Below are 25981 nucleotides of genomic sequence, written 5' to 3' on the forward strand. Positions count from 1 at the left end.
TGGTTATTTGCTTATGAAGACACAGATTGTACTACTATTTATTCTACTTGACTTATCAACCTCTTCATCAAGAACAGATTGAATTGTTTCTTTTGGATTATTATTATCATTATATAGGTATCGGAGTATTTGTAATTCGATCAAATTGATCTGTAGTAAATTTCATGTCTTTACTTGCCGTTCAGCTTACCTGCAGTTTGCCAGACCAAATGGCCACTAGCTATCCTTTGAATCTATTCAAATCTATTAATCACTGAAACTGCATCTAAAGTAAAGCATTAATGACGTTTAACCGACAGAAATACTTAGGTAAATCTCTAATTTGTGTGTTTGTATGGGAGGTAGGCTTTTCCTCCCACATAACCTTACTAAGATTCACAAACCTAGGGTACGGGCAGCATCCTGGATTATCCAGGATATAGTAAACTATTAATCTTGTTGACACTATATATACATATGTCTTCGCCACACACAAACACACACATCTTGTACTGGCAAACAATACACAGATGGCGGCTAAGTGCTTACGTCCACAAATCTAGATGGCAGTGAAAGTAACAGTTCCTCCTCCTCCCCCCATTCACCCTCCACCATCACTAATAACTCTTAACTCTAATCAAGATGAATGTTACCTAGGTCCGTATGTCGCTCTGTCTTGACTATGTTTCTAAACGAACGTGAACATTTTAAACAATAACACACGAATAACTTTTATACGTACATTGCTCTACAAACAAATACTGTATTTATTATTTACGTATTTTTACCCATATCATCGATTAACAATTTCCGGTTACTTGCTTTTTCTTTTTTTAAAAAAGAGTTTAGTTGTAACTAAACGCTGATTAAGGTGAATACTATTTTCCACCTTGTGAAAATCCTTGTGACGTAGGAGATGCGCATGCATGGTCATGGGACAGGACAAACATGTGACGTACACGCTGCCCCTAGCCCCTCACCCATTTTCGGACGGCATGAGGGGTATGCCTTGTGACGTAGGACTTGCGTTTCTTGTGACTTAGGAGATGCGCTACAAGGAAAATACCTCTATCATTTTGCGTCATCGTGGCGTATTGTGTCGTAGTGTTGACGTCACACCCCTATCCCCCTCATCCATTTGGACCACAAAATTAGGATGAGGGGTATGTCCTGTGACGTCATGATAACGCAGGGGCGTCATCACTTCCTGCTCAAAAATTCGTCCAGGAATCGGTGAAATCATACTACTATAATGATTGTGTGAAATTCGTAAAAGGAAACACCAGGAATGAGTGATAGCGGAAGTGGTCTCCAAAAATATAAATGCTTTGAGTTATACGTATATTAACAAATATATGTGAACATGTAACATACATTATGAATTAGTAATTTAGTAGTTACAATAAATACTCCCGACAGTAATGTGGATCAAGAGAAAGACAAATATGGGAGGGGGGAATGGGAGAACCAACCAAAAGGAAGTTCTGGGGAAACATGCAATATCCTCTTTAGTGCACCACATGCAAATATTTGACTTTGGTGTCCACATTCTCAATGAGGAAAATCTGTACATGTTAATTAGTAGACGGTAAAGGAGTTTAAATAAACGAGGAAATGTGGGGCTACATTATAACCTCAACAGGGTTGACGGTTAAAATTTACCCACTTTTGGGGAAATGGCGATTTTACGTTTTTTTTTGTTTTTTTTTCTATAAACGATGGACTGTTTAGATAATGGTTCGGATTAGCCTTTCCGGTTTGAGCAGCAGTTCTTTTGTCTAAAGTAATTCTGTGCATTGCGTTGATTCCATAATCCATGCACATTCATTGGTTGTTTAAAAAATTGATATTATATTAATCTTTAGATTCTGTAGAGTATTTTGGATAATCATATTCAAATATAAAGCTTAAGCTTAAACTTGGAATTTAAGTACAGTAATATACTTCCTTCCTTCAGGAGGTTGCTGTTACATGCATGTATTCCTGGGTGGGTGTTGCAGCCCCACGGGTGTTGCTAGTACAGTACTCCATGCATGCACTTTCACTTGTACAATAGGGACACACAATACTGTTACACTGCAATCAAGCGCATTAAGACATATACAATAGACACCCAAGGGGCTACCATCCCCTTGGAGATAGCTTCTCAGATAAAGGGACTTGTTAAGGCGCAGGCATTGGCGGTACTGTTTGACGGTTTTCCCTCTCACCCTTTTTCCTGTTTCTGTCTCTTTCTCATTTTACCCTTTCTCGCGCTACGCGTTATCTCGCCTTAAGCTTTTTCCTTTCTTGTCGCCGCTAAATATTTAGCTTGATTTTCAATGTAAGGTGAGATGGATCACTCCTTATTTTGTCTTTCTTAATTGGTTGAATTTAAATTCCAGGAAGAAGTATTTCTTTGGCGATTTCCTGTTCATGCTCGACGGAAATTAGCACCCAGAATATTTACCTTTCTTCTTCTACTTCTTCTTCGTTAATGAGGCTGTAAAATAAAACTTTCTTAAGCGCTCATTTCTCTCTCACATTCTGTAAAGAGAAAAGCCTCTTCTTTTTATGACTTTCCATAGAGCGGTGAGGGGTGGATAGAGGAGAGAATTGAACGCTTGACTAAGTGAGAAATGGTGTTAGTCTAAGGTGTGTAAAAGTTGGGACGCGATGAAATGAGCCGCGAGAGAGTGTAGCACAGTCTGGAACGAAGGAACAGAATAAGAAGTACTAGTAGAGAACAAATTGCAGAATTATACCGTACTGACGAACACACCCTAGCACAAGATAGGTTAAGTGAGTGAGCGACATGCAGTATGATTTACAAAAAAAGAATGGGGTGGCGCGCGGAAGTGACTATGACGTAGAGGAAGGTGTTGCCATGGTGACAAGCTTTACACTTGGCCACACATCTCTCTTCGTAACCACCAATCGTGTGGGGTACTACAAGCTCGCTGAATTTGTTTATGTGATTTAATATTTTTCGCACGACTTATCTTCCTTTTTTGGGTAGTGGGGGAATTGCCGTATCCATTTTGATTATACTTCCGGAGTGATTGTATATAAAAAAAAAAAATGGATTTTCCCTGAAAAAGTGATTGACCTTTAAGAGGTCAACCCTACTTTCCGGGTTGACCTCATAAAGGTCAAAATCACTAAAAGGAGCTCAGCTCTCGCTGGGACTTTTTTTTAAAAAAATTTGGTACCACTGCTGTGTAGCGGAACGTCAGCTGAAGTGAACCAGCTGCGTTGGATATCAGTAGCTTTTCTACTGTAGCGTCGCTTAAGGTTAAAAGATGGTTATCCTCATTCTATTTACGGCCAAGAGCGCATAGCAGAACAGTACCTGAATGCAACCTGAATATGCAGTCGGTTCAGTTTATGGGGAGAACATAATGGTCAAGAGAAGATGTGACAAAATGAAAGATCAATTTTTGATGATCTGTGAACAAAATCGGTGGCCATTAGGGTGTTCCAATAAATGTTGACTTTTAAATTTTAAAAGAGCGCCGGGCGGAAACTCAAATTTGAAAAGAAAAATTTTCGTCCCTAGTAATTTGAAATTCATTGAATGATTGAGTAAATTAATTTCAAATTATAACAATAAATGCAAAATATTCCCTAATTTAGACGTTTCAGTAACCAATAGTTATTTGTTTTTTTAAATTCTGTACGAAACACATAAAAAATGAAGTGATTTTAACGTTATTTTTTATTTTTTTTTTGCGTTTGTTTATGCTACAATCAGGGCGTTAGCGCTATAAGTAACAGTGATAACCGAGTAACAAATGATAAGGTAATGAGTGGAGAAGTTACCCAGCGGTAACACTCCAAAATATTAGGCTATTAGTCACTCTCTTCACTGGAGAGGAGATCACGAGGCCACTGTCTTTTAAGGAGTCTTGTCCGGGTTATCAGGAAGAGTTCTAGAAGCAGAGATTTTGGAGCTAGAGGATTTATATGAGATTGCAGGTTGAAGTGGGAGTTTTCTGTATCATGTTTTCAGCGACTTGTGCGATAAAAGGAATGTTAAGGTGCAGTGCGTACGATATAGTCCAGGTTGGGAGACATAAAATGGAGCGTTTACGATAGTTCGAAGTATTTTAGATTGTATAGATTGAATTCTTTGTAGAATGGAGCGTTTGGTTGAACTCCTCAGCTCTATTCCATACCCCCAGATGGTTTTTTTTTTTTAAATAGAAGTATAAATCAGTCTTTTGTTGTCCAGAGAGAGTTTTGATCTGTCGTCTAAGAGTCTTTTAAGTAGACGAACGTTAATTAATCGAAATTTTTCAAAAATGTATATTTTTCTTAATATTTTTTTTCAAAAATACAGCTTCTTTAATTATTCATAACTTTGAATATAAAATGGCCATCAAAATGATTCCAACTGCATTGTCTTTATAGCAGATTATATTTAAATAAACTTTGTACAATTACATGTTTTGCTAATAATTTGAAAAGATACAAAACATTTAATAAGGATTTTTTATTAAAACAAACATTTTTTGATCGATGGTAGCGACCTCTAAATATTAATCGATTTCGCTCTACTACGGACCCAAACTTTTTGTTTTTAAATGAACTTTCGATTTTCCGCCCGGCGTTCTTTAAAATTTAAAAGTCAGCATTTTTTGAAACACCCTAATGACGCATCTTTGTTTGGATCTCCGTTTTTTTTTTTAATGATTTAAGGCGCGTCAACATCTTAGGTTATTGGCGCCCGGAGCTTTTTTCAGTGCACTGCCGGCAACCGGAGGCAGTATTCTCTCGTTACAGACAACACTGTCCATCACCTGGACATTGAGCTGTAAGAAGAAGCTCCTAGGAAGTGAGAAAATCTAAGGGTCAGCAGCTGGATTCTAATCCGGGACCTCCGCTTGGTAGTCCAGTACGCTAACAGCATAGCTAATCCCTTCCCTGGATCTTCGTTTGACTGTGGATGACCTGCGCAAAACGTTGTCCTAAAAATTTTCCGAACTTTTCAAAAAGAGATTGATTGAACGGAATTAACTGAATATTTTTTGTCGTTTTTAAGCTTTTGTGCAAGGCGTGCCCTTACAGAATGGAGCTTTATATTTAAAGGTGAATATTTTTGTGAGCTTTAAATGGTAAAAAAAAAAACTTTTATTACGCTGTATTACTCAAATCAGCTGTAAACAGTGTAATAAGATTTAATAGCTGACGTTTTATATAGCCAACTATTCATTAAACGTTTTCTATGAGGGAAATAGGATATTAAATTCTCGTACTGGAAGTCAAGTTTTAGTAGTTCGTGTATTGCATCTTGACGAAGAGGAAGTGATGCACAGGACCCGCAGAATCCTCAATATAATGGTAGTGTTGTTAAGCGGGTAGTTTAAACTTTTTAGTAGCACAGAAATGGCCCCTTAGAATATGGCGAGGGTCCTTTACTGCAGTGAAATGTTCACATCTTTTAAAAGTAAATATATAATAGTTTTTAGTAGGAAGAAATCTTTTAGAGGATTTCCTGTAAGAGGTAGAGCTGACGTGGAGGTTGTTTGTCAGTTTGTTAAACCAGAGATTTGTTAGTTGGACGAAAAGTTTTTAGAAAGGGATTGTGTTCCGGTCGCCACAAGAGCGGGGTCTACAAAACAGGTTAATTCCCATCCGCGGGGACTCTAGTTTCCGCACTCTCCGCACCATGTTCTTTGCCAGGGCTCCCCACTTGGGAGACCCATGTACTCTTGGAATCTCTTTTGTGGTCTCTCACACTGTGTAATCGCAGTTGAGCTTTAGACAAATTATGTATCGGTGCTCTAGTGCCCACAGTTACGTCATTTGTTTGACTTTAAATTGTGATATTTAGTAAAATGGTTACGCTCATTATATTCCAATTACTAGAAGGGAAGGGATTAGCTAAGCGGTTAGCGTACAGGACTCCCACGCGGAGGTCCCGCATTCGAATCCAGCTGCTGACCCTTAGATTTTCTCTTCCTAGAAGCTTCTTACAGCTCACTGTCCGGTGATGGACAGTGTTGTTCGTAACGAGAGAACACAGTCCGGAGGCAGGCAGTGCACTGAAAAAAGCTCCAGGCGCCAATAACCTTAGATGTTGACGCGCCTTAAATCATTAAAAAAAAAATTACTAGAGAACATCTCATGGTAAAATTTGATCATACTTTTGCTAAAATAAAGTTGCGGAAATTGACTAAGAAGTAGTCAATTTCCGCCGGATATTTAAATCAGATTTCCTTTTCTCCAAAAAGCCTCCGATCCATCCAATGGGAAATTGGTTATAATTAAAAACTTTACCACCCTCGAAATACTTGTAACCAAAGTGATACCCATTAACAAATTAATGGTTTATGCAAAGACCGGAAATGTTAACGAGAAAAAATAACCCATACAACTTCGTATTAGTAGGGCTAAGCCCAAACTGTTCGTGGTAAATATCAAACAAAGCATTTAAAGCAATGTATAAGAAAGATGGTGGTCAAATTGTTCGTGCGCAAAAGGGTGTTTATTTGCATGGAGGGGAGGGGAGAGATATTATCATTTTATGGCCAAATGGTCCAGAATGGGGGGGGGGTCATTGTTTTTAGGAACTCTCGGGCCGGAAATATATGGTTAACGATCAAGTTTTTGCCATTAATTTTCTGGTCCAAAATACAAGTTACTATGGGGGAAGTTACACGTGCTATTCTGTAGATAAGGTCAGTCTACTGTAAAGTTATACTAAACTATTACTACATAGTATGCAATTAAAACTAGAATTACACTGGCCTATACACAAACTAAACTGTTTATCTTTTAATTTTTGTAATTATTAACAGAGAAATTTATAGCTATCTGATTAGAAAGATGACCAGAAGATACAGGACGCTGATCTGTGCTTTTAGGGATGGTGGTTAATTCTCGGTTCTAAGCACCCGGCAAAGTTTAGGCTGGCCAAAAGGGTTCTATGTCCAAGATTGGAGGATTCTAATAGTTTCTGTCTGTCTAGGGTTATGGAAGAACACGGCATGCGATTAGTATATGTTTGTACTTATAAATGGTTAGCTATTAAAAGGGTATGGGGTTGTTAGTGCATAATGTCGTGTCAGTTGTTTGTAGAGAAATTTGAAGTACGGGAGTACTGTTCTGGTTCAGTAAGTACAGTTGTTTGGGTAGAGTGTAGCAAAGTGCGCTGAAGTTGGTGTTATTAAGTGGGGTACTTAAGGTGAAGGAATTACTGCGTACTTTAAATTGGTTGTGGTTACATATACCATCAATACCATCATTGCAGGAGTGCAACTTGGGATGGCCAATTTATTTCTGGACCCTTACAATATTAAGTTAATTTAATTCCTGATAATAAATTATTGCCCTACTGGAGGATTTCCATCATGGCCGTGGGGCTATAAGGATAATTGTAGGACTATTTACACAGGTTCAGAAAACACATGCATTGCATGGGCCCGGTAGATGATAGCCTCTGTAGGTTCTGTCAGGAGGAGGAGGAGGAGGAAACGGTACTGCACGTGTTGTGTCAGTGTGAGGGGCTTTTCTGGCTAAGGATGTTACTTCTCGGGGAAGGAAAAACCAGGCCCTGAGAGCTTTACCCAGGGAGTCGCTTTCCGGACTTAAGAGTCTGATTAAACCAGGTGTCCCCAAACTACGGCCTGCGGACCACATGCGGCCCCTTGAGGCCACTTATCCGGTCCCCGCCACACTTCCGGACGGGCAGCTCTTTCATTGGTGGCATGTGGCGGCATCGCTCACGTACAGTACTACTTCCGGTGACACGGTACGCACTCGTCACGGCTCCGAAAACAGTGTAAAATAAGGCAGAAGTAAAAAGAAAGTCATAGCACTATAACTAAACCGGACATTGACCATCTCATTAGCCAAAAGCAGGCCCACAGTTCCCACAGAAATACTGGGCAGTTTTTTTTTTTACCTTTTTTTTGGGCATCGGCTTCCGCCATACAGCCAGCATCGTCTAGGTGCTTATCACTAGAATATCACTCACTCTCCATTCTTACTTATAAATACATTCGCTTCACACATTCATCCCTCTACTATATACTACAAACTTATAACTAATGGATGGATCAGTACTCTATATCCCTTGCCATCCTTATAGATTAACTGAAATTAAAATCACGTAATCCTTCTCTAATCATTTTCTTCCATTCATTCTATAACTTTTAAATACATTCATATTTCATTGCTAGTTCTGCTATAGACTTAAGCACATGTTGGTGGAGAATATTATGTCTTCATAGTGAAATGGTGCATCTAAATACCTGTACTTGTCGTCAAACATTCGTTTCTGGGCAGTTTGTTGATTTAAATTTACTTGTTCTTTATTTGAAATATTCTATTTGTTCCCGTTTTGTTATTTTACTTTAAAATGAGATATGTGCAGTGCGCATAGAGATTAGTTCATTAGTTTTTTTTTATAGTCCGGCCCTCGAACGGTCCGAGGGACAGTGAACTGGCCTCCTGTGTAAATAGTTTGGGGACCCCTGGATCAAACGGACGGGTCTGGAGGGCGAGCTCTAAAGTTGGAGAGCCACAATAGACCCAAAGGGGTCGCAGTGGCGTAGGCTGTGTGACCGCCTTAATCTAATCTACTGGAGGATTTCTTGTGACCTGAATCACACTTCACTAGGAGAGAAGTGAGGATTAATACAAGAAGATGTATTTCCCTTATTTAAACACATAATTCGGGAGCTGCAGGTTCTGGATCATTTTACACAGACATATTTAGTCCTCTCGGATTTTATCACATCATTAGACTCGGACCAGCATTACTGGTGCAGGTTCTGGATCATTTTACACAGACATATTTAGTCCTCTCGGATTTTATCACATCATTAGACTCGGACCAGCATTACTGGCTTTTGATCCTATTTGGTGGCTATTCGGGGAAATATGCCCTGCCTTGGAAAAAAGGTTAGCCCACAGTTTTTCTTATTAAGCCGATTTGAACCTGGATATTTGTGACCATCACCTGACTGATCCATTATTTAGCCAATGGGATTGTGTGGACCACTTCACTGCCGGTTTTAATGTTGACGCTGCTTGTGATGGGCTACGTTGCGAACAGTAGGAGAAAGTGACGTCGAACGTAGCTAATGGAAAACTGTCAACTTTTCTTCCGTTTTTTAAAAAAGTAAAGTATTTGATTTCCCCCCCCCCCCGTGCTTTACAACTTTGGACAACTTTACTTCGCCGAACTTTACTCTACGCCTCCAAAGCCACACAGCTACGTTCTCCCCCGCCACCAAAAGACATCCATTTCTGATGTTCTCCCACCACTATACAGCTTCCATCCATCGCCTCCTAGTCTGGGCATCTTTCAAGCCATCACCTTAAAACCATCTTCTTCTCTTTCCCAAAACCCCCCACCGCCACCCAGTGTCAGCTCTTTGCCCCCTATACCAGGAGCTTATGCGATCCCCCTTTCTGCTTGGTATTAACTTTCGACAAGATATTAAAATTCTCCATGCGTACCTACACTCCTTCATCGTACCAGCATCCTTACTCTTTTGAAGGCAATAACTATCTTCCTCCTGCTCACCCAGACCCCTGACTATTACCTCTGGGCCGCGTCTCATCCTTCTCCAAAAACCTTTTACTCTCTTTTCTCTTCTTTTTTTTTTTTTTTTTTGACAGCCAAGTATAGAACCCCAGTTAGAACAGGGATGTTATGTACAAGCTTTCCATCGAGTAAGGGGCAACCCGCCAGTACCAGGACCTATCTGTACTTCTTAGTCTTAAAGATCTTGCCGTGTTCCCTAACGCTTAGTAAAATGGTTTCACGTGGCCTACATAATAATGAAGACATTCTCTCTATCTCTGTCTCTCTCTCTGTCTCTCACTCTGTCTCTTTCTGTCTCTCTCTCTGTCTCTCCCTCTTTCTCCAGAGGTTCCCAAATTTATTGTGTCCTAATTTTCAAGCTATTTATAGATTAATTTTCTCCTGTCTTATTTTGTTGGGTTACCATTTTGTAGAATTTCAATGCTTTGAATCTATAATTGGAGAAGGATGTCCTAATTTTCTCTGACGTTAACAGAATCTTTTTTTAAAAAAAAAAAACACAAGAATTTGTTGTGATAGGACTTCACTTTGCAGCAGCCTCCAAATCAATCCAAAATCTAATTGTAAATACAAGTGATTGTCATATTATACAACTTCTCCGCTATACGATGATAAGAAATATGTGATAACTCCATTTTGTAGGACTCATAGTTAACAGGTGATTAGTCAGATGCAGTTCCTATTTTTTTGGAGTTTGGATTTCATCTATTTTGAGATTTTCATCAATTTAGTAAAATTTTTATCAACTTTAAACTTTAAAACTTAATTCAGTTGTCTAATTAAGCAATAATCTCCCCTTAGAAAGTGTAAGGCTTATTATGAAGATAAGGAGTGGCACTCTTAGCGATATTAAAAGTAAATGGTTCAGCGAAAAAAACTGTATTGGTTGAAGAAATGATAGATCTTCTTAATGGAGCTGACTGGATCAGCTTGATAAATTATTGTAAAGAGGCCTATGAACTTCGAGGGAAGTTTTTAAATGTATAATAAATACATTTATTAAAAATACATTTCATATTTCCGTTTTTGTTGGTCCAGGTTGCTCGAACTCGCTATAAAAGCTTTCATCAGAACTTCATCACTCTTATTCCAATCCTCTTGTCCGCCATTTATCATCTCCATCACCATCCAGATCACCCTCCCTAGACGATTAAAATCAGCTAGTGGCCTCGCGATTTTCGCTCTCTTCTGAAGAGAGTAGCTAATCCTGGAGTCGACTTAGGGAGTGTTATCACTGGGGGTAATCCCCGTCAATTAGTGGAGTTTGTAGTGGTGTCAGTTATTGTCATTGTTACTAATAGCTGTATCTAGCGCTGGTGTAACTTAACTAATAAATTTAAAAAAAAAAAATCATAAAAAGTATAAAGCGATTATTAATTTAATAAAATATAGTGCTGAGTAATGTTGTTCAGACAGTATGCGATTATGATCGAGTGTTTAGTTTAGATTTATTTTGGATGTCCTGTTTTAATCGATTGATTTGTTAATTACAAAGGAATAAGTTACTTATTTATGTTATACGAGTATTACTTTAGGTAAAAATTAAGATCTTTTTAATATTATCTCAAGAATAAAGGTATTATTAATATTATCATATTAATCAGTGTCAATATTATCATTATGTATAATTATTATTATTTAAGTTGGTACGTTTGCTTTAAGGGATTTGAAGATTAAGATTAAGATTAAGATAATAGATGGGACGGGACCTACGCCCCACGTCACCGCAGCCACAAAAGACTTATTGTGCCAGCCCCTTCTTAGTTCTAGTTAGCGAACCCTCCCCTCCTAAAGAGGTTGAGGACTTTCCCTACTAGTTCTTTTTGCGCTACTATCTCCTTAGGTCTTAACGTTCCAAAGGTTTCATAGCGCAACCGCTCTAGTGCAACGCAATCAAACAACAGGTGAGAGGCCGTTTCCTCCTCTTCCTGACATAATCTGCACATCGGTTCCGATGCTAATAAGCCTCCACCTTGTGCAGGTGGCTTCCTGAACCTACCGTGCCCCGTGAATAGGCCTGTAATCAGTGTAATCTGATTTCTGCCCAAACACAGGGTCTCTTTGGTTCTTATTTGAAGATTAAATTTAATTTATAATTATTTGAAAGTAGCAGTGGTCTTCTGGTGACCACTTCCGGCGACGCTTGCAAGCAGTTGTGTCTTCTAATTTTTGTTAGTTATTAAGATAATTTGTTTTAGTTTATATTATAAATTGTATGAAGACTTGAAATGAAATAATTAAGCAATAACCGCCATATTCCATAATAGTTTCTCTTTAGTTTAATTTTAGTTTAACACTCAATTCTTGGTTAATTTATACAACTTAATGATGAATAATTTATTTCATTAATAATTAGTTGAAATTATATTAATTTATGTATTTAAAGAAGGTTTAGTTTGAGGCTTTACCAAATACAGGGCTTAGTACATTAATTTAATTAAAATGGATCCTACTACAAAGAGGCCGTTCAATAGGTACTTGAGAGTGCCTCAGACGAAGGAGGGGGATGCTGTGGTCCATTTTGAATACTAAGCCTTTGGTCTCTGTTTTTGCTTCGGCGTGTGTGAATGTGTGCTATCGTATAACTGCTTTCAGTTTGAACATTATGAGAGTGCCTGGGACAGTCCACAGATTATATATTGTATCCTCAATGCAACGTAATGATTTTTGGGTGTACAAGTTAATTGCCGCGTTACTATAGTGACAAACAGAGAGCTTTTCTACTAGTAGCGTAATATAGCTTTTGGGGAATTGATATGGGTTCATACAGCGAGCATACTTTAACCATTATTTCTCATTCTATCTCATTCTCTCTTCCAATCTAAATCATCATTGCAATCATCATAAGTCTTGTAACAAGCTGCGGGCTAGAGAAAAGAGAGATTCATCTAAAAATCGTTATATTTGTGTAATGAGACGTTTTTAACGATGCTCTTCTTAGTGTTTTTTTTTTTTTTAGGGGAAGGGGAGAGAGGGTTGTTAACAGATTGGGCCAATGGAATGGAATAGTAACCGCTGCAAATATGAAAGACACGTTCCATTTCGGGAGTTTCGGCTCGTAGAAACGGATAGATAGACTTTAAGAGAAAGAGTCTATCAATTATTTATGGTTCAATTGAAAGAATAACTTGTAAACTATCCTCTAAAGAAAACTATCCAGCGTTAGTAACAACTCCCTGTAAAGGACCCCCCCCCCCATATTCTATGGGCCACTTCTGTGCTAGTCCCTACACCTACTAAAAAGTTCAAACTACCATTATATTGAGGATTCTGCGGGTCCTATGCATCACTTCCTTCTCGTCAAGATGCAATACACTAACTACTGTGGGAGCAGCTGGAAAAACTTTTCTTTTTTTTTTTTTTTGCGTTTATTTTTGCTACAATCAGCGCGTTAGCGCTATAAGTAACAGTGATAACAGTAACAACAAATAACAGAAGAATACGAGTGGAGAAGTTACCCAGTGGTAACACTCCAAAACTAGAGTAGAAAATCACACACACATACACAATTTTTTTTTTTTTAATTTGCTTATTTATTTTGCAACTATAATAGATATAACAAGCAAAAGGGATGAGAGTAAGGAAATGGCGCAAATACACGCGCACACACATACTATATGCACTTACATACACGCGCGCGCATATGCATGTGCGCCAAGAGGCGTGAGTGGAGTGAAAGACGACCATCCAGTGATGGAAGCCGTTAGTTCGCCTGATTGGCAAGCATACACAGCAACCATCCTAGGAGGTCGGCGTTGTGTTGAGATGGTCGCGTGGCCAACGCCGCTTTAGTCTGCGCACATACCCAATTAATAATTAAATTGATGGATTAAAAATTTTCCTATAATTAATAGCTGAACGGTTAAATTTATTTAACAATGTAGCCAATCTTTTCCTATTTAAGTGATCTATTAAAGACTAACGTGGAACCCACACACTAGACTTAAAAGACAAGCAATGACAAAAAAACGTGCGAAACTGCTTTACAGGACTACTCTGGACGACGCTCTAAATTGCCCATTGAACTCAAACGCTTAATAGACAACACTATTCTCAAAGATGGTTTTGGTTTTTTTTCTCGACCGTTGTTGATAGATGATTTCCGGGGAATATCGAGGTGCGCTCATCAATAAATACAACTTTTTTTGCTTTATACCAACGTTTCGGTAATTTTTACTACCTTCTCCAGGGTATTGTACAAAAGTTTGTGAAGTTTAATGTAGAGCTACATTATCATAACTGTTGATAAACAACTACATTAAACTCGATATTCCCCAAAAATCAACTATTCTCAAGCCTATGTGGACTTACGGAGCTAGAGCGTGGGACTACAAATATACGGACTATACAGGACATTTCAATCAAAACTACTGCCGATAGATAGTTGATGCTCCTTTCTACGGTGACTAAACTCACTCTTCACAACGACCTCAACATTCCCTTCATAGACCAACTCGCCAAGACTAAATATCAAAAGTTCCATACTGCTCTCTCTACTTGCTCTAATCCTCTTGTACTGTCTCTCGCCTCCTCTGACATCCCTAACAATCCTACTCGCCGACTGAATCGCCAGTGGCCCCGCGACTTCCTTGCAGTCTGAAAACCTAAAAATCATTATTCTCCTATAAGCCTCTATCCTCTCTCCTCCTCACATTCTCCTCTCTCATACAGAGAGTGCTACCGCTGGGTAGCTTCTCTCCTCCTGCTCTCCACCCGCACCAGTTCATCATATTTACCTCCTATTTACTTATTGTATATATTTATACAGATTGTAAATTACTAAATAAACAATTTTTTTAAAAAAATTGATCTATTAGCATTGTCATGCTTAATTCTACTTTGCCGAAACATCTGACTCCAGAGTTATTGAGTGTTTATAGTACCAAGTAGACAGGAAGTTGTCAGAACCGTTAACAGGAAAGAGAGAATCTCTAAAACGGGGGAAAACTCTCTTTAAAGTGTACTTCCGAATGAAAGATGTTATTTCGAAGCTTTAACTTGGATTCCCAAGCTTGTTTTCCAGCTGTTTCATTCGTACTTAATTATACTCGTATAAACAGATCATTTTCTTAAAACCAATTTCCCAGAATTAGGATACCACAAAACGATCAATTTTCCACGATGGGAAACTCTTATAACAGAAATTTGACTTGACCACAAAAACTTTTCCTTAATGGTTCTGAAAATCTGAAACCCAACTTATCACCTACTTCTGGAAACTTTAGGTACAGGAAATAATATAGATACCTGTTTATGTTAATTATATTAACTTTAGTAATCGGCTTAGCCGAAGTTGCCTTGAGAACGGTTAAGGGATCCTGTACTGACTTAATTAGAAGGAACTTGAAATTCATTCATCACGCTGTCTCATGTTGCTCTCTGGCCAATCAATCTTCTGTTGATGCTGTGTTGTTTCCTGTAATATTTTTTTTATTTATATTTCTTCACAGCTAGAAAAAAAAATTCAGTCTGCATACTCTCATGACTTCCGTTTTATTAACGTTATCGTAAAGTTTCAAAATTTTTGAAATTTTTTTATTTTTTTGTTAACTCCTATTTTCTAAAACTTGTTTTTAAGAGAAAAAATAGCTTTTCTCTTACTGTTCAAAGAGAAGTTATTGTAATGGTGCAGAGTGCTGATTTTTCACCGGAAATGCCCGGTTTTGAGGTCGTCTAAGTCCGAAAAGAGTGTTTTTTTTTTTGCAACATCGTCTCACTTCCTCTTTCTCTTTGTGGGAGTGAGTGAGGAAGAGAGAGACAGGGTCTACCGGAAGTGCTATTTAATTGAATCAATTTATTTTTTTTAAAGGATTTTCTGTAAATCGACAACTACGCAATCGACTCCTACGCATGTTGACCCATAACATTTATTTGGGACATTTCCCCAGGGAAATTCAGGCACTATGGAAAAGAGAGGTGCATAGTTTTCCCTCTAAAGCTCCATTATTGTGTATAGTACTTGGTGGAAAGCCTGACTAGAATAAAATGTGAAGCTATATTCTTAAATTCACTTCCGGTCTCGATAATATTAAATAACTAATAGAACCGCTCTAAAAGCTCTAAATACGAGGGTCGTTTGAAAAGTCCGTGCAAAGTCAGAGAGATAGCACCACTGGCGCGTATCGAGGTTATGTTTAGTTAGTAGCATCTCTTGGAAGAACACACACCAAGTTTCAGCCAGATCGGTCTATTTCTTTGTGTTTGGCATTCGTTTGAATCGAGGAAGTCGAGTGATTTTCAAAAAATGGACGAAATAGAATTTCGTGTGTTGATTAAACACTACTTTATGAAAGGCAAAACGCCTGAGGAGACTAAAGAGAAGCTTGATAAACATTATGGTGACTCTGCACCTTCGATTAGAATAGTTTATAAGTGGTTTCAAAATTTTCGGAGTGGCCATATGGGCACAAGTGACGCTGAACGTTCTGGACGCCCTGTTGAGGTTACTACTCCAGAAATCATTGATAAAATCCATGATATGGTGATGGATGACAGAAGAGTGAAGGTGCGTGAGATTGCTAGTGCTGTGGGCATCTCGAATGAACGGGTACATAATATTTTGCATCAACATTTGGACATGACAAAGCTATCCGCAAGATGGGTGCCGAGATTGCTCACGCTTGACCAAAAACGAAATCGTGTGAAGTGTTGCAGCTGTTCCAGAAGAATCCGCAGGACTTTAAGCGTCGTTTCGTCACTGTGGATGAAACATGGATACATCACTACACTCCTGAGACCAAAGAACAATCTAAACAATGGGTTACCAAGGGGGAATCTGCGCCAAAAAAGGCGAAGACCGTTCCTTCGGCCGGAAAGATTATGGCGACTGTCTTTTGGGATTCGCAAGGAATAATCCTCATCGACTATCTGGAAAAGGGTAAAACTATTACAGGTGCATATTATTCATCGTTATTGGACCGTTTGAAAACCGAGCTGCAAGAAAAACGCCCACGATTGGCCCACAAAAAAGTCCTTTTCCATCACGACAACGCACCAGCTCACACCTCAGCAGTTGTGGTCGCAAAATTAATGGAAATAGGGTTCCAACTCGTTTCACAACCCCCCTATTCTCCAGACTTGGCTCCCTCGGACTACTATTTGTTCCCCAATATGAAGAAATGGCTGGCGGGAAAAAGATTTTATTCAAACGAGGAGGTGATTGCAGAAACGAATGGCTATTTTTCAGACTTGGACAAATCCTATTATTCGGAAGGGATCAACAAACTAGAGCAGCGTTGGACGAAGTGTATAAGCCTAAAAGGAGACTATGTTGAAAAATAAAAAAGGTTTACCCCAAAAAATTAAGTAGTTTTTATTTTTGCACGGACTTTTCAAACGACCCTCGTATTGGTATTAATTAATTTTCATTACAGAGTGTTTAGATTGTACAGGCATTGGTTTGTGTAGGGGAGGTAGTTATATTACATTTCCTGAATATTACATTCGCTTAGTACTTATTAACACAGAACATAGCGGTACTGGTTTTGCAAAATTCATGAACGTAGTGGAGTAGAATATTCAAATAAGTTCGTTTTGCATAAACTGATAAGTATAACTTCCTTAAAGCCCATCTGCGGGGAAGTGTTGCGTCAGTTTGTAGTGCTCGTATCCACCCCCCCCCCCCCGTCACCAAAGCTGAAAATTGTCGAGCTTTATTTTTAGTGTGACCTAAGTAAGTACACAGCCATAACATGAGAAAGTTGGAACTCAGGTGAGCAACTTTCTCTTGTTATAATTCTCAAAGGTGTTTTCACGAGAAAAATTCTCTTGAGAAAGAAACTTGGTGAGTTTCTTCTGACTACAGTTTTTGGGTGGGGGGAGGGCGGAAGTTTAGTAATGATTTTTCAAAGAAGACATTCATTTTTCAATTTATTAATAATTAATTTTATTTACAGGTGCCATTTTCACCCAAGATCAGAAAGAGAGCAGCACTGAGCTTGCCTTCAAATATGCAGTCTACAGGATAAACAAGGATAAAGAGTTACTACCTAATACCACGTTGATGTACGATATTCAGTACGTGCCTAAGGATGACAGTTTCAGGACTACAAAGAAAGGTAAGTGGGGAAAAATCGTATTTTAATTTTGTAATTCTATATTTTTTAAATAAATACCTTTTGTCCATCCAAATCGCCACAAAAACCCGTGTTCAGGAAATTCTACAGCCTACCTTTGCTCGAAAATCCTCTAATTCTTTCAGAATCTTCTAGAACTCTATTTTGTACACCCAATAAGAGGTCTTAAATGACAGTGGGGCTCATGAGCTTCTTTCTCTGTGAAAAGAATAACTAATAGTTCAATGTATTGGAGTATTACCTCTGGATTGAGATCTTAATGGTCTCTGGACAAGAAAAAAAAAAAAAAAAAACTATTTATTCTTCTATTTTTGAAACCTATCAGGACGTTCAAGTATAGTAAGAGCTTGTGCGGGATCAACGAAACGCACCAATCTCTAAAGAATTCAATCGCTACAATCTAAAAATACTTCAAACTATGGTATAACCGCTCTTTTTTATTTAAACATCTCTAACCAGCCTATACAGATCTTAATATTTCTTTTATCATCCAAATCGCCAAAAAACCGGATACAGGAAACTCCATTACAACCTGCAATTACATGCAAATCCTCTAGCTCAAAGTCTTTCTTCTAGAACTCATCCTTGCAACTCAACAAGAACATCCTTTAAAAGATTTTTTTTTTTTGGCATCGACTTCCGCCATACAGCCAGCATCGTCTAGATGATTATCACTAGAATATCACTCACTCTCCATTCTTACTTATAAATACATTCTAAACACTCTATAATGAAAATTAATTAATACCAATATTTAGAGTTTTTAGAGCGGTTCTATTAGTTATTTAATATTAACGAGACCGGAAGTGAATTTAAGAATATAGCTTCACATTTTATTCTAGTCAGGCTTTCCACCAAGTACTATACACAATAATGGAGCTTTAGAGGGAAAACTATGCACCTCTCTTTTCCATAGTGCCTGAATTTCCCTGGGGAAATGTCCCAAATAAATGTTATGGATCAACATGCGTAGGAGTCGATTGCGTAGTTGTCGATTTACAGAAAATCCTTTAAAAAAAATAAATTGATTCAATTAAATAGTACTTCCGGTAGACCCTGTCTCTCTCTTCCTCATTCACTCCCACAAAGAGAAAGAGGAAGTGAGACGTTGTTGCAAAAAAAAAAAAAACCATTCTTTTCGGACTTAGACGACCTCAAAACCGGGCATTTCCGGTGAAAAATCAGCACTCTGCACCATTACAATAACTTCTCTTTGAACAGTAAGAGAAAAGCTATTTTTTCTCTTAAAAACAAGTTTTAGAAAATAGGTGCTTATCACTAGAATATCACTCACTCTCCGTTCTTACTTATAAATACATTCTAAACACTCTATAATGAAAATTAATTAATACCAATATTTAGAGTTTTTAGAGCGGTTCTATTAGTTATTTAATATTAACGAGACCGGAAGTGAATTTAAGAATATAGCTTCACATTTTATTCTAGTCAGGCTTTCCACCAAGTACTATACACAATAATGGAGCTTTAGAGGGAAAACTATGCACCTCTCTTTTCCATAGTGCCTGAATTTCCCTGGGGAAATGTCCCAAATAAATGTTATGGATCAACATGCGTAGGAGTCGATTGCGTAGTTGTCGATTTACAGAAAATCCTTTAAAAAAAATAAATTGATTCAATTAAATAGTACTTCCGGTAGACCCTGTCTCTCTCTTCCTCATTCACTCCCACAAAGAGAAAGAGGAAGTGAGACGTTGTTGCAAAAAAAAAAAAACCATTCTTTTCGGACTTAGACGACCTCAAAACCGGGCATTTCCGGTGAAAAATCAGCACTCTGCACCATTACAATAACTTCTCTTTGAACAGTAAGAGAAAAGCTATTTTTTCTCTTAAAAACAAGTTTTAGAAAATAGGTGCTTATCACTAGAATATCACTCACTCTCCATTCTTACTTATAAATACATTCTAAACACTCTATAATGAAAATTAATTAATACCAATATTTAGAGTTTTTAGAGCGGTTCTATTAGTTATTTAATATTAACGAGACCGGAAGTGAATTTAAGAATATAGCTTCACATTTTATTCTAGTCAGGCTTTCCACCAAGTACTATACACAATAATGGAGCTTTAGAGGGAAAACTATGCACCTCTCTTTTCCATAGTGCCTGAATTTCCCTGGGGAAATGTCCCAAATAAATGTTATGGATCAACATGCGTAGGAGTCGATTGCGTAGTTGTCGATTTACAGAAAATCCTTTAAAAAAAATAAATTGATTCAATTAAATAGTACTTCCGGTAGACCCTGTCTCTCTCTTCCTCATTCACTCCCACAAAGAGAAAGAGGAAGTGAGACGTTGTTGCAAAAAAAAAAAAACCATTCTTTTCGGACTTAGACGACCTCAAAACCGGGCATTTCCGGTGAAAAATCAGCACTCTGCACCATTACAATAACTTCTCTTTGAACAGTAAGAGAAAAGCTATTTTTTCTCTTAAAAACAAGTTTTAGAAAATAGGTGCTTATCACTAGAATATCACTCACTCTCCATTCTTACTTATAAATACATTCTAAACACTCTATAATGAAAATTAATTAATACCAATATTTAGAGTTTTTAGAGCGGTTCTATTAGTTATTTAATATTAACGAGACCGGAAGTGAATTTAAGAATATAGCTTCACATTTTATTCTAGTCAGGCTTTCCACCAAGTACTATACACAATAATGGAGCTTTAGAGGGAAAACTATGCACCTCTCTTTTCCATAGTGCCTGAATTTCCCTGGGGAAATGTCCCAAATAAATGTTATGGATCAACATGCGTAGGAGTCGATTGCGTAGTTGTCGATTTACAGAAAATCCTTTAAAAAAAATAAATTGATTCAATTAAATAGTACTTCCGGTAGACCCTGTCTCTCTCTTCCTCATTCACTCCCACAAAGAGAAAGAGGAAGTGAGACGTTGTTGCAAAAAAAAAAAAACCATTCTTTTCGGACTTAGACGACCTCAAAACCGGGCATTTCCGGTGAAAAATCAGCACTCTGCACCATTACAATAACTTCTCTTTGAACAGTAAGAGAAAAGCTATTTTTTCTCTTAAAAACAAGTTTTAGAAAATAGGTGCTTATCACTAGAATATCACTCACTCTCCATTCTTACCTACAAATACATTCGCTTCACACATTCATCCCTCTGCTATATACAAATATTTACAAACAAACTTACAACTAATGGATGCAGCAGTACTCTATATTCCTGCCATCCTTATAGCTTAACCGAAAATTAAAATGACCGTAATCCTTCTCTAATCATTTTCTTCCATTCATTCTATAACGTTTAAATACATTCATATTTCATTGCTAGCTCTGCTACAGATTTTTAAGCACATAGATGTTGGTGGAGAATATTATGTCTTCGTAGCGAAATGGTGCATCTAAATACCTGTACATGTCGTCAAACATTCGTTTCCTTTCTACCACATAACGTGGACATATCATTATTACATGTTTGAAATCCTCCTCCTCATTGCAATCTACGCAAAGTGGGGAGAGGACCTTTTGTTGATCCTGTGAAGATACGATCCAAACACCGAGTGGTTCGTCCTCAGCCCGCTTATTGTCGTAAACAACCCATTTATTAGTGACAGTTCCCCTTAAACCATGGTTGTCTAGGTAACTGATCTGAGTTTTATAGAATCCTCCCTTTATTACCATTACTGTAATCGGTCTGCCATTTTTTGTAGTGCTGCTTTTGCAATTTGTACACTTGATATCGGTGTATGGTAATTTATAGTTAGCCATTTCCCCCACTGTTGGTGGCTTCCTTTGAAAGTTTATCAACAATTTTATTTTCTTTTATACCACACGATGACTTCTTACCCACAAAAAATTAATAATAATAAAGATAATGGCCTCCTTGATCTCTTTATTCTTTATTCAAGTGGGCTTAACGTCCAACTACAAGATTAGGGCAGGGGAGAAAGCGCAAGCTGCATTTAACAGTTAACTAAACGTCTAATTGAATTAGGGTTTGCCCGTGTGAAGTGTTCACACGCATTTCTTTAGGGGTAAAAATAAACTAGAATTCACCCGGAAACGTCTTTAATGTGGGTAAAAAAAAAAAGATACAAACACACACACACATCCATCTTACAGACACACTTCCCTTTTTGGTAGCCTTCCATCCCCAAAGTTACTACGACAAGTGTAACCCTCTTCGTCTACCCAGCAAACAAGGACGACCCAGCCCGTTCTATGTAACGCGTTTCTTTACAGGTTGTTAACGATTTGCTGAGTATGGTACATGTTCCGTTTTCTATCGATACTATTTTTTTATTTATTTGAAAAGGTCTGCTTTGTGTTAGGTAAAAGTGTGTGTGTAAATTTCATTGTGTGAGTGCATGGTTAGTAGTAATGCAAGAGTTATGTAAAGGTTAGTGTACCTAAGGGTCTGGTACTTTTTTACTAAACTTACAAGCACGACAGCTCCCTACCACATATAAACCCACATGGATACCCATAAAAATCCCTTATCTCATCCCGGTTCGCCTAAGTGATACCTATTATTTTCTACGGTTGGTTATTCTCTAATATCTTTGAACTAAACATTTTTTTTTTTTTATGAACTGAAGTCCCTTCATTAAGTACACCTGTACCTTTATACCCCTTTCTCCCTTCATTTCCTCACTTTAACTCAACTAAAACTAATAACTAGAAATACGTCCCAATTACTCGGCTCATAGCTTAAAAGTGCTGAAAATACTAATGAATTTAAGTGCTAGAAAGTTTAGTGTTTTCCCGACAAGTTCTCTCCAGAAAATGAAAATAATTGGTGATCCATAGATTGGGGTAAAAGGACAAAGGATTGGAACTTTTGTTATCGGCCGATATCTCCTGAAGAACTGTCTCTCTCTTCCAGAGAAGCATGGGTCGGAAATGAAGGACAAGATCTTTGGATAGATTTTTTTTTTCAGTATTTCCAGATTTTCTTGAAAAAAAAAAAACTGTGCCCGAAGTGAGGCGCCCCGTTAGCCGAGTGGTTAGAGGCGAGACATGTAAAGCCTATTATGTATTGTAGTACAAGTCTATATTCTCAATGGTTAATATGAGAAATTTATAGTAAAGTATGTTAGGCGGTTATAGACTAGACCCGCAAAGCTAAGATGTATTGCGGTACTAGTCTATATTCCCAATGGTTAATATGAGAAATTTATAGTAAAGTATGTTAGGCGGTTATAGACTAAATCCGCAAAGCTAAGATGTATTGCGGTTCTAGTCTATATTCCCAATGGTTAATATGAGAAATTTATAGTAAAGTATGTTAGGCGGTTATAGGCTAGACCCGCAAAGCTAATATATATTGCGGTACTAGTCTATATTCCCAAAGGTTAATATGAGAAATTTATAGTAAATTATGTTAGGCGGTTATAGGCTACACCCGCAGAGCTAAGATGTATTGCGGTACTAGTCTATATTCCCAATGGTTAATGTGAAGAATTTATAGTAAAGTATGTTAGGCGATTATAGGTTACACCCACAGAGCTAAGATGTATTGTGGTACTAGTCTATATTCCCAATGGTTAATGTGAAGAATTTATAGTAAAGTATGTTAGGCGATTATAGGTTACACCCGCAGAGCTAAGATGTATTGTGGTACTAGTCTACATTCCCAATGGTTAATGTGAAGAATTTATAGTAAAGTATGTTAGGCGATTATAGGTTACACACGCAGAGCTAAGATGTATTGCGGTACTAGTCTATATTCCCAATGGTTAATGTGAAGAATTTATAGTAAAGTATGTTAGGCGATTATAGGCTACACCCGCAGAGCTAAGATGTATTGCGGTACTAGTCTATATTCCCAATGGTTAATATGAGAAATTTACAGTAAAGTATGGTAGGCGGTTATAGGCTAGACCTGCAAAGCTAAGATGTATTGCGGTACTAGTCTATATTCCCAATGGTTAATATGAGAAATTTACAGTAAAGTATGGTAGGCGGTTATAGGCTAGACCTGCAAAGCTAAGATGTATTGCGGTACTAGTCTATATTCCCAATGGTTAATAAAAGAAATTTACTTAGTAAAGTATGTTAGGCGGTTATAGGCTAGACCCGCAAAGCTAAGATGTATTGCGGTACTAGTCTATATTCCCAATGGTTTATATGAGAAATTTACTTAGTAAAGTATGTTAGGCGGTTATAGGCTAGACCCGCAGAGCTAAGATGTATTGTGGTACTAGTCTATATTCCCAATGGTTTATATGAGAAATTTACTTAGTAAAGTATGTTAGGCGGTTATAGGCTAGACCCGCAGAGCTAAGATGTATTGTGGTACTAGTCTATATTCCCAATGGTTTATATGAGAAATTTACTTAGTAAAGTATGTTAGGCGGTTATAGGCTAGACCCGCAGAGCTAAGATGTATTGTGGTACTAGTCTATATTCCCAATGGTTTATATGAGAAATTTACTTAGTAAAGTATGTTAGGCGGTTATAGGCTAGACCCGCAGAGCTAAGATGTATTGTGGTACTAGTCTATATTCCCAATGGTTTATATGAGAAATTTACTTAGTAAAGTATGTTAGGCGGTTATAGGCTAGACCCGCAGAGCTAAGATGTATTGTGGTACTAGTCTATATTCCCAATGGTTTATATGAGAAATTTACTTAGTAAAGTATGTTAGGCGGTTATAGGTTAGACTCGCAAAGCTAATATGTATTGCGGTACTAGTCTATATTCCCAATGGTTAATAAAAGAAATTTACTTAGTAAAGTATGTTAGGCGGTTATAGGTTAGACCCGCAGAGCTAAGATGTATTGCTGTACTAGTCTATATTCCCAATGGTTTATATGAGAAATTTACTTAGTAAAGTATGTTAGGCGGTTATAGGCTAGACCCGCAATGCTAAGATGTATTGCGGTACTAGTCTATATTCCCAATGGTTAATAAAAGAAATTTACTTAGTAAAGTATGTTAGGCGGTTATAGGCTAGACCCGCAGAGCTAAGATGTATTGTGGTACTAGTCTATATTCCCAATGGTTTATATGAGAAATTTACTTAGTAAAGTATGTTAGGCGGTTATAGGTTAGACTCGCAAAGCTAATATGTATTGCGGTTCTAGTCTATATTCCCAATGGACTGTAGAAATTTAACCTTCCCTTTCAAGGTACTCCATCTGTAATGACCAGCTTTACAAACTGTGCAATGTTGATAAGTATTAAATATGTCTCAAATGTTCAGCATTTAAAGCAAATTTATGAGTTAGAATGTTAAGAATAATGGTTTGAAGAGGTTAGCGAATACTGGATTCCAATGTAGAGATCCAGGGTTCGAATACAGATGGCCAAAATTTTTTTTTCTTCTTAATCTTCTTACAACCCACTGTGATGTATTGCCTTTAAAGGCAGTGCAATGAAATAGCTCTGACCACCTCCAATGACTGCATATGTTTCAAAATAATCTAATAACAAAACGCGGCCTCTGTTCTTTGATCTCAACAATAGAATCATTGTTAACAAACTGTAAATATATGACCTAGTCACCCTAGGTCGAAAGCTTGGCAAAATAAATTTTTCTCGACTGAAAAGGGCAGTTATTTTTTCATCCTATTGAAACTATGAATCAGTCACCATAAAGAATGAACAACAATTAGATTTTCTATTTCTCAAAGCTTCTTAAGCTCACTGTGGTGGATAGCGCTTTAAAAAAGAAAAAGCTCTGGGCGTCAAAGACCTCAGATGTTGTCGTGACTTAAATTAAAAGAAATTAATAAATAATAAAGAAGAACCCAGATGAGTCAGGGCAATCTCATTACGTCCTGATTTCTCCCCCATCCTTAACCATCGGAGAAATTAATCCTATCTAAAAAGTAATTAATAGTAAAAGAAAATTTCTCTCTCGTTCATAGAGAAGCTGATTTTTCTCATTTTTAATGATTTTAGTACTGTAATTTGTGTAATTATCTTAAAAAATAAATTATTTGTATTAAAAAGACAGGTAAATGTTCTCTGAATGGCACATTAAATCTCAAATAATCAAAGAGCCCACCTCCACTACCACTTTTTGCAACCCGGTCGTGTTATTTCATTTCAATAGAATAGTTGCTCTAAATAATTAAAGTCTTCTTGTGTACATTTTGTGTTCAATTAGACAAGATCCTGGTTTAATTCATTCAACAGAAGTAATTAAAAACTTTAATTACAGACCCTTTCTAAATTAGTTCAATTTGTTTTACTTTTTCAACTAATTGTACAAATGTTTACTTATTTATACTTTCAAGATTTTCTTCAACAAGTTTTCCACACAAAAAAAAAGAAATTTAGTTTTTCTTTTTCTATTTAATTAATTTTTACACATTTTATTATTAATATAAAATTTTAATTACATAAATATTTAAATAACACACATTAGAGATCAGATTTTTTTGAAAATCG

The 25981-nt window shown here is 37.3% G+C and overlaps 1 protein-coding gene across 4 annotated transcripts in view; it reads left to right on the forward strand.

The window, feature by feature from the left end:
* The window catches only part of LOC141454934 (glutamate receptor ionotropic, kainate 2), a 491708-nt gene that overhangs the window by 232514 nt on the left and 233213 nt on the right, over positions 1-25981 (forward strand). For all 4 annotated transcript variants that reach the window (XM_074129640.1, XM_074129638.1, XM_074129641.1 and 1 more), the window contains exon 2: positions 17413-17574. In XM_074129640.1, coding sequence (XP_073985741.1) covers positions 17413-17574 — 162 coding nt within the window. The remainder of the gene's footprint in view (positions 1-17412; positions 17575-25981) is intronic.

This window comes from Rhodnius prolixus, unplaced genomic scaffold, assembly GCF_049639745.1.
Source record: "Rhodnius prolixus isolate KJV_2025 unplaced genomic scaffold, Rpr scaffold_15, whole genome shotgun sequence".
Lineage (NCBI taxonomy): Eukaryota > Metazoa > Arthropoda > Insecta > Hemiptera > Reduviidae > Rhodnius > Rhodnius prolixus.